Source organism: Rhinolophus sinicus, linkage group LG01 (assembly GCF_036562045.2).
Source record: "Rhinolophus sinicus isolate RSC01 linkage group LG01, ASM3656204v1, whole genome shotgun sequence".
NCBI classification, from domain to species: Eukaryota; Metazoa; Chordata; class Mammalia; order Chiroptera; family Rhinolophidae; genus Rhinolophus; species Rhinolophus sinicus.
In genome coordinates this window covers 99,081,594-99,102,007 of record NC_133751.1, presented here as the reverse complement: position 1 = coordinate 99,102,007, position 20,414 = coordinate 99,081,594, and the positions used below count along the sequence as shown (strand labels likewise).

The 20,414-nt window shown below is 41.0% G+C and overlaps 1 protein-coding gene across 1 annotated transcript in view; it reads right to left on the bottom strand.

Annotated features, from left to right (window-relative positions):
- ERICH6 (glutamate rich 6) overlaps positions 1 to 16,591 on the bottom strand; it is a 29,202-nt gene extending 12,611 nt beyond the window's left edge. Inside the window, exons 1-10 of the mRNA XM_019748818.2 lie at positions 15,907 to 16,591; positions 15,037 to 15,094; positions 10,628 to 10,719; positions 7,444 to 7,506; positions 7,132 to 7,187; positions 6,926 to 7,042; positions 4,163 to 4,276; positions 3,045 to 3,202; positions 2,013 to 2,083; positions 994 to 1,139 (exon numbers count right to left, since the gene is read on the bottom strand). Coding sequence (XP_019604377.2) covers positions 994 to 1,139; positions 2,013 to 2,083; positions 3,045 to 3,202; positions 4,163 to 4,276; positions 6,926 to 7,042; positions 7,132 to 7,187; positions 7,444 to 7,506; positions 10,628 to 10,719; positions 15,037 to 15,094; positions 15,907 to 16,258 — 1,227 coding nt within the window. The 5' untranslated portion in view covers positions 16,259 to 16,591. The remainder of the gene's footprint in view (positions 1 to 993; positions 1,140 to 2,012; positions 2,084 to 3,044; positions 3,203 to 4,162; positions 4,277 to 6,925; positions 7,043 to 7,131; positions 7,188 to 7,443; positions 7,507 to 10,627; positions 10,720 to 15,036; positions 15,095 to 15,906) is intronic.
- Between the last annotated feature and the right edge of the window lie 3,823 nt (positions 16,592 to 20,414).

Below are 20,414 nucleotides of genomic sequence, written 5' to 3'. Positions count from 1 at the left end.
GATCATCTATAGGAGTAATTTGAGGGCTGGATGAATGATGTTTCCCCAGACAGAATTTGGATTTGATTTTGTCAGTCATCTCTGTTCACTGCCTCCCCTCCTATGTCACCCAAGACAAACAAACCTGGTCTCAGTGATTTAATTTCTAGGAATCTATTCTGAGGAACTATACTTATATAAAAATAAACTCATACACAAAGATATTCGAAGCAGTGTTATTTAGGATAACAAAAAATATTGTTAATAACTTGTATGTCCAATAACAAGGGAATGGCTAGATAAACTATATGAAAAAGCACATAGATATTAAAATGATGTTAATATGAGCTGTATAATATCATGAAACATACTTTTTATAATTCAGTTTAAAAAGAGATAAAATTACATATATAATATAATTACTAGTACATTAACAAAACCTATGCATAAAAAAGTCTTGAAGAGTATTGCCTAATAGCACTTTTGGTGACTATAAAATGTTCGGTATCTGTACTGCAATTTGGCAGCTATTAGTCATATATAGCTATTTAGCACTTGAAATGTAGCTAGGGTGACTAAAGAATTACATTTTAAACTTTAACTTAATTTTAATTATTTTAAATTTAGCCATATGTAGTATTTGCTACTATATTGGGTAGTGCAGATCTAGAAAATATTACAATATTAATAATGATTTTTGGGAAGTGGTTGAGACCTTTGTTGATTTTCTCCCCTTCTTTTTAGTTTTCTAAGGCTTCCAAATGTTCCTTAATGTACAATAACCACATTTTAAAGTAAAAAGGCTTTAACCAAAAGGGCCCCCTATAAAACATATGTAAAGCACTGTTGCAAAGTCTAGTAGAAGTTAAAAGGCCAAGTCTATACCAATTCTTTTTGACAATAGTTAAAGGTGCCATGTACCAAGCTGCTATATTCATCATGACAGCATTTATAATTTTAGGTAAAATTGGTTTTTAAAGAGTAGCAAGCAAAATAAAAATCAAAGCTCATTACCTTTCCACATGCTGTCCTAGAATCACAACAAACAATGGATATGTTTCTTTCATCTAGTTGAAAATCAAATGGTCCGTCATCAGTTAGAGCTTTTTCTGGAATATCCATGGAAAGTTGGTAAGAAATTGTTTTCAAGTGCTTTGAATCTAATGGGAAAAGGATCACATGAAAGTACATACATGGTTTAAATTTTCCAAAATCGCTATTCTAACATGAAATTTCAAATACAAATGCATTGATTCATCAGACTATTTTTTAATGGAAGGAAAATGAGGCCCTTCATTAAGTTAAAGTGGGGGCCTTCTTTTGTTAAAAAATGAGATCATTTCTTTGTTAAAAGAAGAAAAATGATGATTTTCATTAAGTGGACTTTTCTGGCATTAGATTTAGTAGGAAACAGTTGAATATCAAGGCACTTTATACGAGAGATTTAATTTAAAAACACAACCAAAAATGTATCTTCTCTAAGTATCTTTGTAATAGCTCAGAGTGGTAGAGGAGGAGCCTGATGTTCAGAAAGATTAAGTAATTTACCTAAAATCAGACAGCCTAAGGTGAGAAAAGCAAGGATACAAATCCAGAACTCTGATTCTAAAATCAGCGCACCTTTAACTATACCAGCACTATAACTATACTGGCCCACCGACTGATGGAAACCACATATGAGGCAAGGACTCTGATTTATTTTTGACAGATTTTACATACCCCAGCTTGAAAACAAAATAGAATGTGTTCTTAATAAAACAAGAGACAATGAACTCAAAAGCTCTTTGCAGCTATCCGTAAAGTGCTCTATAGATCTTGCTAACTTATTTCAATCAGTAACGAGAGGAAGACTAAAAACTTCAAAAGCCAGATGACTTAAAATATCAGATTTTTCTGAGCCATTTTGACTGAAGCATTGACTGAAATTAAAATGTTAAATATTGTTTTTTAAATATGCCAATTTTAGTTTTTGGTCAAACATATGAGCTTTCTAATGTACAACTGATGTATAACATCAGCGTTGATGAACTCACCGTCTTCAGAGGAACTAGTGTGTTCAGTTGTTATTATTGCCAAATGTTTGGCTATTTTTTCCTCCTGTTTTCTACAAGATAAAAAAACAAACATGTAAATCTGAAATGTGTTTCAAGCTTAAAACTGTATACTACAAATTTTAACTGTTTAAATGCCATCCCTTGTTATTTTTATCTGTTATTACTAGTAAGTGCAGTCATTTAATCAGAGTACATGGGTCTCTGTTGTGTGCACACATTTCTCCAATATAGCAATTCTGAATTGCCCTGACAATTTGGGATTGGTAAATTTCTACTTTAAATCAGCAAGTTCACTGACTTTCTTGAAGCTTCTGAATCTCGTAACATCCATCAGGAATTGTAATAGGTTTGCTTTGGCCAATTTTTAGTTCTTCACTAGAAATACCTCTTTGAAATTTTATATATATATATATGTATTTTTTTTTTTTAAGATTTTTTTTTTTTTTTTATTGGGGAAGGGGAACAGGACTTTATTGGGGAACAGTGTGCACTTCCAGGACTTTTCTCCAAGTCAAGTTGTTGTCCTTTCAATCTTAGTTGTGAAGGGTTCTGTTCAGCTTCAAGTTGTTGTTCTTTCAGTCTTAGTTGTGGAGGGCGCAGCTCAGCTCCAGGTCCAGTTGCCGTTTCTAGTTGCAGGGGGCACAGCCCACCATCCCTTGCGGGAGTCGAACCGGCAACCTTGTGGTTGAGAGGACACGCTCCAACCAACTGAGCCATCCGGGAGCTCAGCGGCAGCTCAGCTCAAGGTGCTGTGTTCAATTTTAGTTGCAGGGGTTGCTGCCCACCATCCCTTGCGGAGTCGAGGAATTGAACTGTCAACCTTGTGGTTGAGGGCCCACTGGCCCATATGGGAATCGAACCGGCAGCCTTCGGAGTTAGGAGCACGGAGCTCTAACCGCCTGAGCCACCGGGCCGGCCCTGAAATTATATATTTTGAAGAACAAGGTTCGTTTTACAAAAAGCTGTCTAATTAAGTGGGTCTGAGTTTCAGTAGCAATGGCCCCATGCTACCTCTGCAGGGCTTTCTCCTTTGCTTTGAGTCTGTCAACTTCACTGCCGTAGGCTATATGAGGTTTGATAGAGATTAATTCAGCTTCAGACCTTTGCACTTTTTGTTTTTCCTCATAGATGTGGTCAAGCAGATTTTGGAAATAACTACAACAGGGGGCCTGAAAGACAAAGAGGTCACTTTCATCTCATCAGTCCTAGATAAAGATAATTAGAGGGAGAAAAAAACAAAAATGGCTAATGGGGTTTGAATCTATCATGATCTTTTTGGTAACATCTTTATTGGGATACAATTCATATCCCATATAAACCATCCATTTAAAGTGTACAATGCAGTAGTTTTTAGTATATTCAGAGTTGTGCAATCAACATCACAATCAATTTTGGAACATGAAGCCTGTACCCATTAGCAGTTACTCCATTTCCTTCTCTCCTCTCAGCCCCTGGCAACCCCTAATCTAGTTTCTGTCTCTGTAGATTTGCCTATCCTATACAATTCATATAAATGAAATCATACAATACGTGGTACTTTGTGACTGGCTTCTTTCACTTAGCATCATGTTTTCAAGGTTCATCTATGTCACAGCATGCATTAATACTTCAATTCTTTTTATGGCTGAATAATAATTGATTTTACGGATCCACCACATTTACTTGCCCATTCATCAGTTGAAGGGCATTGGATTGTTTGCACCTTTTGGCTGTTATAAATCATGCTGCTGTAAACATTTGTGTACACGTTTTTGTGTGGACATACATTGTCAATTTTCTTGGGTATGTACCTAGGAATTGAATTGCTGGTTTGTGTGGTATTTATATGTTTACCTTTTGAGGAACTACAAGACTGTTTTCCAAAGCGGCTGCACCATTCCCCTTTGGCAGTGTACAAGGGTTCCAGTTTCTTTACATCCTTGCCAACACTTGCTATTATCTGTCTTTTTGATTCTAGCCATCTGCGTGGGTGTGGAATGCTATCTCACTATGGTTATTTATGATTTGTGTTTCCTGGACGGCTAACACTTAACTTTTAAGAATGGCAGTGCAGGAGAGAATACTGCATATGTTTAAAAGTGGTATTTAAAAATAACATTATTTCCCAGTAAACCTGCTTTAGAACTTACATGTCCTATTGATTGAGAGCTACTGTTGTCAGAGTCAACATCCACACTGGAAAGAAATGGTCTTAGATCGCTCCCACAAAATTCACACCTGGGCAATATCTCCTCCTCTTCTTCCTTCAGAGAGGACAGAAAAAGTGAAGACGTGCCCACAAGAGCCCCTGAGAGTAATAGGAGCAAGGGCTCTGGGCAGGGCCAGCGAATGTCCAGCAGGAAAGCAGGGTGGTGGGATGTGATAACCTATGTGAGGAATTCTGTCAGGCACCATGCGGACTCCCAGAAATAGTTGGTGGGAAACTTTCAGGGGTCTGATCCTATACTAGAAGCATCAAGCCAGCAAGATCTGTATATTCCAGTAATGAGACATCACCTCTGTTTAAGAGCTGGTGAGATCTAAGGAGGCTGAGGTGGTGTTTTGCTGGCCTGTCTGGAACAGGCCACCAGAGCAGAGCTGAGCCCATCAGAAGCCACTCGGTGGGTCCTTGAGAGGCCACCTCAGTGTAAGAAGACATTTGCAGCAATGACTTTGACATCAGAGTCCCTTGTTGGGGTGTGGGATGTACAGTGTGTAACTAGATGCGAGAGACGAGGAGAACACATACCGGATTTCAGGCAAATGGTCTAAGGAGTTTGAATACCATAAACTCTTTCAAGAAGTGTCAGGTAAGAAAAAGCCTTGACATTCCTATGTAGACCACCATTTACAGTGATCAGCTTTTTGAAATAGAATCCTTTTTCAAGGGAAAGCCCAGGTTGAGGCGCTGAATTCTCCTGTCTGGGCTCTGAAGGTAATTCAGGAGGGTGCGGGGCGACCAGGGGAAGCAAAAGGGAGAGCTGGAGTGAGAGGCTCAGGCCCGAGGAGTTGATGCACTGCGGCCACACTGGGGACCTGAGGTCAGGACGATGAGCAGCTGAGCCTCCGCACGGCCTCCAGGAGGAGACCCAGATCATGACTCGCAGTCATGAACACCACCAGGGCATCTGTATGTGCCACAGGACCCTTCTCCGGGACTGGCAAAATGGCCATTGTGGGGCCAAAGGGCAGCTGAGGTGGCCTGTGCAGCTAGGGGTTCACCACCCCAGAGTAATGTGCGACATCTTCAGGCCACGGAAACCACACAATAGCACAGCTGGAAGCAGAACACTCTGGTTAGGGGCTGATAACATCTAGGATGGCTACCAAATGATGGAGCAGGGCAGCAAGAGAGCTTGACAGTGCCAGGCCATCTGCAGCCTGTTCCATACAAGGGTTTTAGCAGTGAACTTCTCGGCCTGGGGTCCCTTTACCCCTTACCAAGGATGAAGCAAGGTGGCAGTGCTTCAAAAGACCACGAGTGAGGCTGTGATCTGCACCGGAAGAGGGTATGGCCGCAGAGGAGAGTGGGCAAGCCAGCAGCTGCTGCTGCTCCTGAACCAGGCGAGTGTTAAAGCCCCATCTCAAAGGTCTGTCTGAAGAGCAGGAGTCAGCTCTGCCCCGCTGCCAGGGAGGGCACAACCTCCTGGAAGAAAGGCCACAGGCCTTCCTTGTGTTCAGGCCCACCTCTGGATGTCAGGGGAAGAAAGCTCAAGACGCTTCCTGGATACAAGCCTTTGTAATTCCGAAAGAGGAGGGTGCTATGTTTGAATAAAGAATTTCCACCCAAATTGTCCATAGGGTGACCATAAAGTTCAGAAACCTGGGCAAATATAAACAATAGATGTTGACTGATATTAAATGATATGCTATAGTAAATGTGTTTGTTGCCCTCATCGGAACTGCACAGCTCAACGTGCTGCTCGAAATGGCGGTGAGCACCGCGTCAGGAAGCGCACCCAGGCAGCGGTCCCATCAGCCCTGCACACACACCGGCCGCGCTCTCACACGCGTGGTCTCTTGCTTTGCGTGACTAAGCCTGCACCTGTAGTGCACCCACAGGAAGTAATCAAAGGGGCTCCGATGGGGGGCCGGTGGTGGGGGGGACATGCAGCTCTCTCCACGTGGCCATAACAGACAAGTTTGGAAATAATCATTCCACCAGTCAGCCCCTCACACTCTGGGGAAGCAGGTGGTGTCCCATCCTGTTGGAATTACTAAGGTGACCTGTCCCTTGCCTATCAAGCACAGGCATTAATTGGTCACTTAACCTGATGAAATATGGCAAACCTATGTTCTACCTATGTTTCCAGGCTTTATGGCCACTGTTATGGGTTGAATTGTGTCCACCCCCAAAAGCCTTATTGAAGCCCTAACCGCTGGTACCTGTGCATGTGGCCTCATTTAGGAATGGGCTCCTTGCAGATGTAATCAAGTTTGGATGAGGTCATTAGGGTGGGCCCTAATCCAACATGATTGGTGTCCTTGGAGAAGAGACACAGTTGGACATTTGGACACAACCACACAAAGAACACCAGGACAGCTAGACAGAGACTGGCGTGATGCAGCTGCAAGCCACGGAGTAAGGGCTGACGACCACAACCGGAAGCTCCAAGAGGCGAAGAAGGAGTCTCTCCTAAGGTCGGACTTGCTGACACCTGGAGTTTGGACTTCTAACCTTCACAACTGTGAGATAGTAAATTTTTATCATTTTAAGCCACCTAGTTTGTGATACTTTGTTACAGCAGCCCTAAGAACCTAGCAGAGCCATCCTGTCTGAGTGTTATTCAAGTAAATGGGCTCTTTACCTGTTCTTTTTAAAAGCATGTTCACTGTCTTCTGTGCAAATCATCATGTGGCTTTTCACATCATTTATTACAGTAAAAAAAAAACAAAAAAAGAATTAAAATCACCTTGAAGGTAATGCCTAAATTGTAACTCTCATGTTTGAATGCCAGAATGGATGGTGGCCCGATGCTGGGTAACGTTCTCAGAGAAGGCTCAAACAGTGTTAGGAAGTCTTCCTCAAACTGAATTTTAAAAAGAGAGAGAGAAAATGAAGATAAATGATTTGTACCATGAGCATAGCATACTAGTTGGACTGATGAACATTTCTTACCTCTAGCTCACATAAAATGTTTAGTTTGGGTTCTTCTGGATTAATTACCCATTTTTCTGAAGAGAAAAGGAGAAATTTAGAAGGAAAGATTTTTCTTTTGTGCAGCGTATCCCATTTTCTCTAGTTTGGAGAGCCTAGCCCATCACACACACTGTGTAAATGTCCTGAAACTCTACCTGTCCACCACCTTCTTGCGTATGTTCTCAGGGGGAGGGCTTTTCTAAGGGGTGTGGGTACCGCCCAGGCTAAGGGGGGTTCCTAACAGCAGTTTGCCTTCGATAGTAGAGGGGATGACTCTCCACATCCATTCACCTCTTAACTCAGAAGCCAGATTTACAGGTTCAGTTGTCTTCGTTACAGAGGATACTTTCTTCTCTGTAAAAAGAGTGTACATTTGTCATTAATCCTGACAAGGTGGGAAAGAAGTTTAATATAAAAGAAAATATGCCTCTTGGAAAAATAAGTACGCTTAATGTATTTTAATATTTTTTTTGCCTTTTTCCAAATAATATTTTATCAGCAATAAGGAACAAACAGAAAATTCATCACTCTAGTGTGTCCCATTTTTAAATGTTCTGTTCCTTTCCAATCCTAGAATACTACACAGATGCCTATTTTACTTGATTATAATCATGTTTTTCAGACCTTATTGTTTTCTGCTTCTCTTAAGTACGATTCTGTCTACTTTATGGTGGCTGTTCTATAAAAGATTTTTCAGGTACATGGGTGCTGGGGTGAGGGGGTCCAGTGCAACAGTGAGCTAAGCCTTCAGGATTATTTCCTCCACGATTCCAGGGCGATACTGGGAATGGGGAAGGCAGCCACCAACAAGCCAGCGACTGTGACTAAATGTCTAGAAGTTTAAGCAGATAGGATTGGAATGATGAAAAACCAGTCAGAACAACCTACAGTGGGAAGAGCTTAAGGGGACAGCAAGGACTGCTGTTGGAGAAAAGATAGGCTTCAGAAGATGACTCATTTACTATGGAAGGACCTGGAAAAAATTTAAAGTTTTAGTTGCTCCATCCAATAGAAATGTAAGTGCAGGCACGGTAAGTCCTCACTTGTCGTCAACAGGTTCTGCGACTTTAAGTGAAAGATGTCTAACAAAATCAATTTTAGCATAGGCTAATTGATGTACAAGAGGTAAGTTCCTTCGGTGTCTCATCAACATCATAATGAAATTATGTTATTCAAGAACCTACTGTATAAAAATGAATGCACCAAGATTTTCAGTATGGCATTATTTGCTGTTGGGAAGAGCTCAAAAAAAAAACAAACCAAACCAAACCAAGACAACCTTGAAATATCTAGCAATCATGTTTATTACATAAGTCACAATACAATAACTGTATATACAGGAATACTGTACAGTCATTTCAAAGAATTAGATCAATCTTTCTTGACATGGAAAGATGTCCATGACACACTGCTAAGTAAAAAAATTAAAGAAGAGGTAAAACTGATGTTATTTATAGGAAATGTAATTGTCTAATAGACTTTCAATTGACAAATCATTAGACTCAATAAGAGGGTCAGAGCAAGTGGGGCAGAGATCCAAGATTAATACATAGAATCAATAGCTTTCTTATACAGTGACAATAACCATTTAGAAAATAGAAAAAATTTTTCTATTATAGAAAAAAATTCCAATTGTTACATCAATAAAAGACTAAAAGTACCTAGGAATAAACTAATAAGAGCTGCATCTGAGTCCTCTATGAAAAAAACAAACAAACTGTAAAAGAAGATTCCCCCAAAATGGGCGATACACTGCTGTTAATGTACTTTAATAATGTAGGTTCCTGCTGTTAAAGTAATCAATCAAGGAGATCATTAGAGGTGGCACCAATGCCTTGGTAGCCTGTGTCAGCAAATTGAAACCTAAGCCAGAGTCAATTCCTGTAAATGCCTCAGTAGGCTACAGCCAATCAGATAATTTCCTTGCTTTGCTCCCATGTCTTCTCTATAAAAACCTCTCCTCCAGTTCTCGTCAGTGGAGAGCTTCTGAACACATCTGGTCTGGTGCTGCACAATTTTCATCAATGTTTGCTCAAATAAACTCTTAAACATTTGAAAATGCTTCCGTTTATCTTTTAACACTGCCAAACGAGATCAAAGACTCAACTTGTCAAATTCCATTGAAAAACCCCATCAGAATTACATTGACCATAGAGATTCATTTGGTAATAATTAACATCTTTTTAATAATTAACATCTTTTTGGTCCATTTTTATGCTAGGTTGTATCATTCCTTTGTGCAAACCCTCCCATGACGTCCCGCTTCATTGCCACAGAGAAAGATTTGGTCTTCGTTGTCTCTGTGACCTTGTACCCTAGGATTTTCCTCTTTATTCACCCCGCCGCAGCCACACTGGCCGCCTCCTTGTTCCAGGAGGCACTTGCTGTTTCCTGTGCCGGGAACACTCTTTCCCCAGAGGTCAACGTGGCTCACTCACTCACCTTTCTGAGGTCTTTGCTCAAATATTTCGGCTTCTCAGTGAATAGTGCCCTGAGCACCCCGTATAAGCTTGCACCCCATCCCTTCCAATATTTTCTATTCCTTTACCTGCTTGACTTTGTTTTCCTTAGCACATACATCACCTAATGTATTATGCATTTGCTTATTTTCTGTGTTATTTATCTCACCTTCACCTCCACCTTTCACACTTCAACAGAAGATCACCAAGATGGGGGTTTTCTTTGTTTTGTTCATTGCTGTTTCCCTGGAACAGGGCTTGGCCTATGCTAGGTGCTCAATACGCATCTAATGAGTAAGTGATATAACACAAAAACATGAAACTTGAAAGGAAAGGCTATTCATAAAGGTTACCTCTGAGGAATATATTGGGATAAGTTAAAATTTTAATTTTTACATTATACACACTGGGGTGGCCAAAAAAATATATACAAGTGGACACTTTGGTCAGCATTTCTCAAGCGGTAGTTCACCATAATCAGATGTGTCTGGGCGCTGATGGTAACCACTTTGAGCACCTCTTGTAATTGCAGAAGTCAAACGTGACTTGTATTCATCTTTTGTTATCGATATATATTGAATAATACAATTTTAGTACAGTTTTCCTTTCTTAAAATGTGTATACATTTTTTTGGAGCCCTCTGTATTTCTTAATGGTTTGACATTGGAAAAACAGTGTGCATGTTACTTCTATAATAAAATATAAAGATATGTATCAAAATATAATGGCAGGTTATTTCTTGATGTGAACATAAATGCCACCATTTCTTAAAGACTAAGGGCCGAGGAGTGTAAATATTGAACCTCATTTTGATCTTCGTAACAGGCCTGTGACAGCAGTGTTATTATTGCCAACACGTGAAGAAACGCACTGACTGAGGTTGGTACCTCGTCCAACCATCACAGTGTTAGTTGTTGGGGCTGAGATTCAACCCTCGATCTGCTGGCCTCTGACACCGTGCTCTTTCCAGTGTGCCACCTGTCTCCCAGCAAAAGCTTGGAAACCAAACTACTCACCGGGCTCCTTTTTGTGAGACAAGTCTCGAAGCCAACTTTCTTCTGTTTGTACTGATTTTGGAGTTCCTGGATACAAACTGTGATAGATCATCCTGCAATTTAGACAAAATGCTAATTTTGAGTATACCTGTGTAGTTGTCGGCAGTTCTAAAGATAGTACATTTGACAATCAAATAACAAATGCACGTAGAAGATCCTGAATTCCACTTTATTTGAAATGTTCTCTTCCATTTTTATCTCTTCAGTGAAGTCAGGCACCGTGTGTTTGCATCATATCTGTTCTTTGGAAAGGACTCCTTTCTAAATCCCAGAGGCTCCTAGTACTATATTATTTCCCTCAGGGAGTAAATTACTACCACTCTGTCTGTGCATGTGTGCTGCCAGTGGTGGTGGCAGCTATGATGTGTGTGTTTAAACATTTCCTTGACTTTAAATGAGAACATATCATCTATTTTAAGTAGCTTAAAAACAATCCAAACTCTTTCTAAAAAGCTGAAGTTAAATGCATTGTAATTAAACAATCTTCATTCTTTCTACAAGTAGTTTAATCAGTTAACTTGAGTTATCTTAATAGGAAGGCAGGAATTTGTTGACTTTTACTAGATAAAATGACTTACTGGCAAACAACTATTACTTTTCAAGTTCTTTTGCCTCTTTGAATTTTGCTATTTGTAATTTGTTGCATCTTCTAAAATTATCAAACAAATTATTTTCCAAATCATTTAGTCAATTTTAGGATTGTCCCCTTTTCACCTTTCTCCATTCTCTTATGTCTCTACCTTCCTTTTTTTAATGCTTTGTTCCTTGGCATACCGCATCAGTGGGGTGTTTTGTCTTAATTCTGAAATGACTGTGTCCTGTAATGGGCAAAGTATTCCTCTGCTGAAGCCATCTGTGCAAATCTCTGGAAAGTTCTGTTTATATAATCCCTCAGAGAAACAAGTTCTAGGGAGCAGGAGCACAGGGACACTGAAGAGGAATCCGAGACAATATCTAATGACTGGATTTTTTTTCAATGCAACAGTTAACTAAATCAATACATTATTCATCTAGGTCTCTTTGTCTTCCTTACACCAACATCAAAGATTGTTTGAAATTCTGTGGCAATATGGCAGATGACCAAGGAGAATACCAAAATTAACGTTTTCTAAGAACTTAACTATATAGTCATATATCCATAGTAGTTGCTTTCTCACATTAGTTCATTCATCTTTGCAAAAACCAATCAAGGCAGGTACTAATACCTGTAGGGACTAATATCCTTTCTACAGGCAAGGAAGCTGGCTTTAGGGAACTTCTCCGAAATTATGTGTGGCAGAGGCATATGGGGACCTAGACCTGTTTGGCTCCGAAATCTGTGTTTCTGCACACTCATCAGCTGCTAAAGTTTGCCCCATATTCAACCAGAAGAGTAACAGGGCAATTAAAAATAGAAATTGAGCCAATATTGGTTGTATTTTTATGACTCTTTAGGATAGATTTCTTTAAAAACACAATCTAACAAAATTCACCACAGAATTCTTTAAAATGTAAAAGAAGTATTTTCTTAGGAAGACTGATGAGATAATTAAGAATTTGATCTAGGAAAGAGAGATTCCCATACTGAAAAGTCCAGGTCAAGATGGCACCTGAGCATACAATTCTGCCCTTGCTTTTGGAGATAACAAATACTTACAAACAAACAAAAAACAGCCCTGGAGAACAAGAAAGCTTATTTACTTTCTTATAAGGACTTCAATATTCCTTGCCATCAGTAGACAAGGAATATTGAAGTCCTTATAAGAAAATAAATAAGTGGCCTCAGGTTGATGGAAAACTAAAGCGGAGCACATCACAGCTCAAGACCAGAGGACAAGAGAGTAAGTAAGTAAAGTTCTTCCAAAGGGAATTCCCAACAAGCTCCTAGCTTAGACTCAACCAAATGCAGAGAGGAGGAGGTTGGGGACTGTCATCCAAGTAGTTCAAAGAATGAACTTGGAAGAGCTGGCCAGGCAGGCCCCTTCCTGTCCCCTTATTCAGGACATGTGGCAGCAGTTGCTTTTATTTCCACATGAAGCCCAAAGAACTGCTTTCTATAAAGAGTGGGCAGCCTGCCTGAGGGGTGTTTAGGCCTGAAAGAGAGGCCCAGGGCAGTATGAGGTTACTTAGGACCTGCCCAACGGACTTGGGTGAAGGGACAGGGACATTTCACCCATAAAGAACTCCAACCATACGGTAAAGTGTCCTTATGCTAACTCTAGTAATAGGGGGGTTACCCAGCTTGCTGGGAGCTGCTGACACTCCACAGGACGCTGGCTCTGACATACCCCATCACCCACATAGGACTCAGTCAAGCTTCCTCTACAAGCCGTGTTAGAAAACAGAGCTACTCAGCTGCTGAAGGAGTCCATTTTAGCTACCTACCAGTCATTCATTTACAAATACAAATGGATAACCGAGGATTACCAGTCACTTACGGACAATCAGTAGCATGGAAGAGTAGCACCAAGATAGACAGAACAACTGATCCTGAAATAAAAAAGGAATACAAAGAACAAAGAAGACCTTCAGTATAAGAGTACCCCCTCAAAGAAATTAAATACACACACACACACACACACACACACACACACACACACACACACCTATTTGAACAGCAACAGAGAACAAGAACCAGTTCTTGGAAATTACAAATAGGAATTCTGAAATAAGTTCTGTGCAAGGGCTGCATTGCAGCACAGAAACGCTGAAAATCTTGAAGCTATCCAAAGGCCCAACAGCCATCCATTAGGAATTCTGAAGGAAAGAACAGGCTCAGTGAAGAAGAGGCAATGATCAAATATCAGAAGGGTTTGAGAATCAGACTAGTATCCAGCAACACTGGCTACTAGAAGGCAATGAAGCAATGTCTCAGAGTGCTGAGGAAAACTGGTTTCTTCTTTTATGCCAGGTTATATGATTAGTAAAGTATGAGGGCAAAATGAAGAGATTTCAAGACAGGCAAGAACTCAGAAATTTGGCTGCCCATGAGAGCTATATGAAATCATTACTGAGGAGTTTCTCCAGCAGAAAGAAAAAAAATAAAAGCAAGCAATATGGGAATCAAGAAAGTGTGGTCACTGAGCCCAAGTCAGAAAAATTGAAGACAATGAAAAACAACTGAGAGTTGAGAAGTTCTCCTTTTTAGGAGCCAAGTTTTACAAACATAGGATTCCATTTTCTTATGCATAAATCCAGTCACATTATTGGGCTCTCAGCATGAAATTATGGGTATTCATCCATTTTCAATTTTTAGAATCATCCTGTACCCAAAGCACTAAGAGTTAATTATAATTACAAAACATAGTACAAACATAATAAAGCTTGGCAAAGATATATGACTTTGTATAAATACATAAGTTTCAATATAATTTGTTGTTAATTAGGAGAGGAAAGGATGAGGTAGAAGTAGTACATTAATGTGTTAATTTTTCATAATAGAGTTAATTCTCACTAAAATAGATAAATCAGAAAGTAGAGGTTAAAGTCCTAAAGGTCGGAAAAACTAAAAATAATTTAACTACCAAAAATGGAAAGGAGGGAAGTAGTAGAAGTTACATTTATCATCTTTCATGGTGGGAAGTCAGTATTTATGTCAAAAATTGATAAATCATGCAAAGATGCTACTTAAAATTATACTGGAAGCAAAACAAACTGTTACAGTATGTTAATTCTGGTGAGTGAGAATGGCGGGTGAAGAAGAGTACAAAGATTTTTAATTTTACACCTTTGTATACTTTAATACTTTAACCATATACATATATTATCTTTTATGAAAATGTTGAATTAAAGGGGGTAAATACATATACGTATGTGGAACAAAACAATTCTCCCATACTTAAGAATTTAAAAGTTGCTTGTAAAAGCAAAACTTAGGTGAATATTAAGTACTTCAAGATTGTGGATTCAAGTTTGGTGTGAGATTTCAGGGAAGATTTATAAAGATATTCCACAACATGTTTCTCTGGTGTCTTCCTATTATAGTTAAAGTGTTTGAAGATTAATAGCAACAAGAAGAAAAAAGAGAGAGAATCAAAGGAAAGATCATCATTTCCACTCTTCCATAGGTGTACTCGATCATTCTCAATTTTAGCCAGTACAGACCTATGCTGTAAACTTTCATAGCACTAACTATTGTACACATGGCATACAGTTATTATATCATAAGATTAACAAGTGCACATGTCATCTCTACAGGTAGGTAATAAGTTGGAGATGTGCATGGACCTTTTCTCTATCTCCTCCAAAGTGTCTAAGAGTGTAGATTTAAAAACTTAGTTGTAAATGTTCTGGATGATTTTACTCCACTTCCTGACATGTCTATCAAAAAAAGTAAACATAATCAGCTTCAAAAAATAATAATAATATGAAAACTGAAAACATTCTCTTACCTATCTGGTTTTATTTCAGACACGTCTTTCCTAAATCTCTGAAATATTTTAGGAAAACCTGTCAAATGAAACATTAAAATTTTTAGCCATTCCCTCTAAATCAGTGGTTCTCAAAAGGGCAATTTTGCCCTCCAGGAGACATTTGGCAATGTCTGAAAGTATTAAGTTAGTGCAAAAGTAATTGCGGTTTAAAAGGTTAAATTGCAAAAACCGTAATTACTTTTGCACCAACTTAATATTTTTGATGGTCACAATACCGGGTAGGGGCTAATGGCACAGCCCGGGATGCTACTAAAAATCCTATAATGGAGAGAACCTTCCTGCCCCGCCTACCCCCCACTCCCCAACAAAGAATTATCCTGACCAAAATGTTTCTAAGGAAGTGGTTTCAGTACAGGAAGTTAAACACAAAAGGTGAGTTGTTTTGCAGGGCTCTTTTGGTAGCATAGCACCCTTAAGGCACTACTCCTGCGGGAGTGGCACTTGCCAGAGAGTGAGTGTGTGTGTGTGTGTGTGTGTGTGTGCGTGTGCGCGCGCGCGCGCGCACGAGGGGGAGGAAGGAGGGGGGAGAAGCGCGGTCGCTGCGTGAACGCGTGCCAAAGTGTTACAACAACGAGCACTCCGTGGGCCCTGCCCACGTTCCCACTTGTACGAGGCGTTCACCTATATCCTACATTGTGAACCATCACACCCGCCCGCCAAGATTTCAGTGCCTCTGACAGAAGGGGCGAGAGAGACTGGGGTGTGTGTGGTGGGGCCTGGATTTAGACATCGGACGGACACCAGGGTGGACCGAGGCCCAGGGGTCGGCGGGCCAGCTGCCCCCGAGGGCCCGGGAAGCCTGCGAGGAAAGCGCGGGCAGGGCGGTACTTTTCTGGGAGCCGACGCTGAAGGATGAGGTCGCGCTGGGAGTCGGGCTGAGCGTCGGCGTCGGGCTGAGCGTCGGCGTCGGGCTCAGGCTGGGGCTCACGATGCTGGCTAAGCGGGGGCGGAAGGCCTTCAGGTTCTCGGCAGTGCTGTCATCGATGTCCACAATCTTCCAGAAGTCATCGCCGAGCGTCCCGGGGGCCTCCAGCCCCTTCTCCCCCTCGTCCACCTCTTCCTCCTCTTCCCCTTCCTCTTCCTCTTCCTCTTCCTCCTCCTCCTCCTCCTCCTCCTCCCCGTCCTGGCCCTCGTCCTTCTCCGGCTTTCCGAAGCTGCGACCCGACTGCAAATTGGCCATGGCGGGCGGGATGCGGGACCGCGCCTGGCGCGGTGGCCGCCGCCGCAGGGGGTCGGGGCCCGGGGCGCGCGCCCCGCTGCGCGTCCGTCTCCCTAAGCAACGGCCTGCGGCGCGGCGGCGCCTCTGGCATTTAAAGCCACAGGACCCTCTTAGCCGGGTGGAACGGCGGTGCCAGGACAGGGGCTTTGGGGCTGGAAGCTGCTGAGGGGAGCTGGGACCACTGCAGGCTTCTTTCGCACCTGCTTTCCGTGGTCTGCTGGGAAATGAGCTCCCTTAACTCTCTCAGCTCCTTTGGAGCAAGTTTTTTTTGCGTGTGAAGGGGATAGGGGGCGTAGCGACTAGAGACGGACACCCTGGAGGCCACTTCTTTTTTTCTTCTCATTTTCAAATAAATGGTATTTTACATTTATAAAGCACCTTATGTAATCAAAGTGCTTTACAAGCATTATTACTTGACAACCATTCATCAATGTAAATAAACATGGTTTACAATCTATCAACAAATCTTGTTTTTTGAGAATGTTGGGGTTTGGTTTTTGTGGGTGCGTAGACAGATGCTTATTGGAACTTAGGATAAAACTTTATAAAAACAGGCACTGGCCTTTGGGTCCTAGTTTGCTGATTGGATTTTTTTTAAATACTGCCTTAAATGTTACCTATCTTGGTTAGTGAGCTGGAGTCCTGTTTGTTGCTTGTGCCACCGTTTATACAGGAGGTGGAAAAGACTGGCATCTAGCCTCTTTCTGGGGCTTTGTTCTCAGTTCATTGTACTTAATACAAATTTTGTAAAATATTTATGTACACACAGGTAGGTATACCGAATAATATAATGGACACCCGCTAACCTACTACCCCGACTGGAACACTCATACACCTTCACTGTAGAGTTCAACTTCCTTTTAAAAGCTTCTCAAGACAGAAATGTTCCTGGTTGAGGGATTTTGTTTTTGATGTTTGATTTCACTGATAAGATTTAAAGAAAGCAAACTAAGATTCTAGTGGCTGAGGACATCTGGGTGTTGTGAAAACGACCTGTGCAGCCCCTTACATTAAGTGACCAGGGTTAGGACTAGAAGTCCCCTTGTATGATCTCTGAATCACCTGACCTCTTTCAGCCTCAGTTTCTCTGGGTATTGATAATGGAAAAAAATAAAATGGAATAAACAGTACTAAGAGAGTCACTTAAAATAGACTCAGGAGGCTATTAGGGAGGTGGGCCTATGCAGATCTTGTGCCTCAGTTCTCATAGCAGCTATTAAATTGCTAAACCTGTTACCAAACTCAGTTCAAGGCCGAGCCATAAACATCCTGGAACAAACAACCGCTGTATGGACACATAGAGACAGTACCTCCTCCTTGTAGTTTTCATCCCCTTCATTTGCATATTGGAACTAACCAATCCCTGTTAACCTGGCCAGCGATCCTTCATTTGCATGAAAGAATTAGATTTTGTGGCTTTTGCCTTGATAAACCATGCCTTTCCTTGTTCTCTCCAGAGTGCAGTTTGAGTTACTGTGTTTCCCCCAAAATAAGACTTAGCCGGACCATTGGCTCTAAGGCATCTTTTGGAGCAATAATTAATATGAGACCCGGTCTTATTTTAATATAAGACCGGGTAGAAGACCAGGTCTTATGTAATAATATAATTAATATAATACTGGGTCTTATATAATATAGTATAATACCGGGTATAATATAATATAATACCGGGTCTTATATTAATTTTTGCTCCAAAAGACATTAGAACTGATGGTCCAGTTAGGCCTTATTTTCAGGGAAACACGGTACTTGAATCTACATCTATCAGATTGCAGTTCTTTGCTCAAATAAATGCTTTTTGTTCTTTATTACAGCCTGAATCTCTTCTTTGGTTAACAGTATAAATTGGGAATACTATTACTTACCCCTAATATGTTTGTGGATATCAGTGAATGTGAAATGACTGTCTACAATGGACAGTGCATTTCAGCCAAAGACCATTAAGAACACCTGTGCAGTTAAATACGTTGGTTTATTACTCATTGCAGTAAGATGCCTTAGTAACAGGATGCTGGAAAGAACCTACAGGATTTAGGCTTTGATTAGATGATTTGGGAGAGGGTCTAAGAAAGCGGGGTTTTGCTCTGAGTTGGGGGCAGTTCTAGGATGGGGTATATTGTAGTGGCACAGTGACCTCAGTTTTGTCTGTGCTTGGACACAATTATGAGGTGGCTTTGTTTTGTTTCTTTTTATCATAGTTTCAGAGTAACCTTGTGTCTATTCTGTTTGTGCTGCTATAACAAAATATCATAAACTGGGTAGTTTATAAACAACAGAAATTTATTTATCACAGCTCTGGAGGCTGGGAAGTCCAAGATCAAGGTTGTGACAGATTTGGTGTCTGGTGAGAGCCTGTTTCCTGGTTCATAGAGCTCTGTGTTTTAGCTCTGTCCTTACATGGCTGAAGGATCAAAGGAACTCTTGGGGGCCACTTTTATAAGGGCACTAATCCCATTTGTGAGGACTCTGTCCTTATGACCTAATCACCTCCCAAAGTCCCCAGTTCCAAATACCATCACATTGGAGGTTAGGTTTCAACATAAGAATTTTAAGAGGACACAAATATTCAGTCTATAGTGCCTTGTCTGTGGTCATTATTCTTCATGAATGTTTCTGTCCAAAACGAAAAGGAAATGGCCTGGCTGTGAGTGTCACACCAGCTTTTAATAATATTGAGGTCTAGTTGTGAATATCACGTCAGTTACTGGCATCAGGGACTTCTAGCTGTGAGCCTTGCAGTAACAGGGCTCTCAAGGGAGCAGAGAGTGAGACGTTAGGTGTCTAGAATTGCTAAGCAATATTTTATGACTGTCAAAACAAACTAGTATTTATTAGCACTGGGAGCCAGCACTCTGCTGGGTGCTGGGGCGCAGCAGGGAGTAGGAAAGGCTGCTTCCTGACCTGAATGCCTGTCAAGGGCACCTGAGCATCTGGCAGGAGTCCCAAGAGCTTGCAGGCACTGGGGCAGAACAAGGCAGGTGAGAGGCACAGCACTGCCTGTGCACTCCAGGGAGTCTGAGAAAAAAATACACACAATATGATTAGAAGAAGAGAGCTTGCAGGCCGGTGGAGCAGGGGGCACCGATGACAGGAGACATTTTGAGCTGCACTGGAAAGAAGGGTAAAACATGGGTGTATGGAGAGGAGAATGAAAAGTATTCAAAAGCATTCTAGCGGGCTCAGGGCAGGAAAGAGCCTAGGACAGAGAAGTATGTGTAGAGATGTTGAGGTACAAATAACATAAGTGGAATTAGAAAAAAGAAAGAATTAGCCCAACACTTTTCTGGGCAATAAAAGCATTTTGATGGTAGAAGGGATGAGAGGTCGTGATATACAACTGGCTCTTTTTACATAAGGGAAGTGACTTGTTCCAGAGGAGGCAAGTTTGTTTGTGTTCAGGGTCCTCAGAGAGCAGAATGGAAATGGGGGTGGGGTGAGGGTTTCGAGAGAGCAAGTATAAGGGTACTGTACTTATCCTGAGTTTTGGCCTCTATCGCAGTTCTGTGACTGGTACAGCATTTTCTCAGTTGCATGGTGAATTGATTTTTTAAAGTACCCTTGTTTAGAACCTTTACATCCTTTTTGAAAGTCTTAGGGGATCTCCTTCCCTTGGATCCATGTACTACACAAAGAACACCTTATTTTCCCAGAACGGAACGTCACTCTCTTGTTTTGGCCACTCAGAGACTAGACGATGCTGGGCCATTTGGCTCTTTCCCTGCTTCCATTTCCATTTCCGGTGTTTCACCAGCAGGTGGGAGAGACTTGGGATTTGAGAGTCAGGCACCACCCCTCACTGGCTGAGTGACTTTGAGCTTGTTGAGCCTCCCATTCCTCCTCTGAGATCCCTCATCTGCCTATTTCATGGGGCTATTTTGAATTAAAGTTTAATTATTTTAATTTTTATTATATTATAAATAGAGATACTCTTATTTTCTCTGTGAGAACTGATGTAGTGTTTTATTTTATTTTTAAGGAACATACAATTTTGTTTAAAAAATGTTAGTTCTATAATCTGTAAAACAATGTTTTAGAGATTTCTGATGTAAATGGATGAAAAACATTTTTTTCCTATCAAAAGTACATCATATTATGTAATTGTTCTCTGTCACCATCA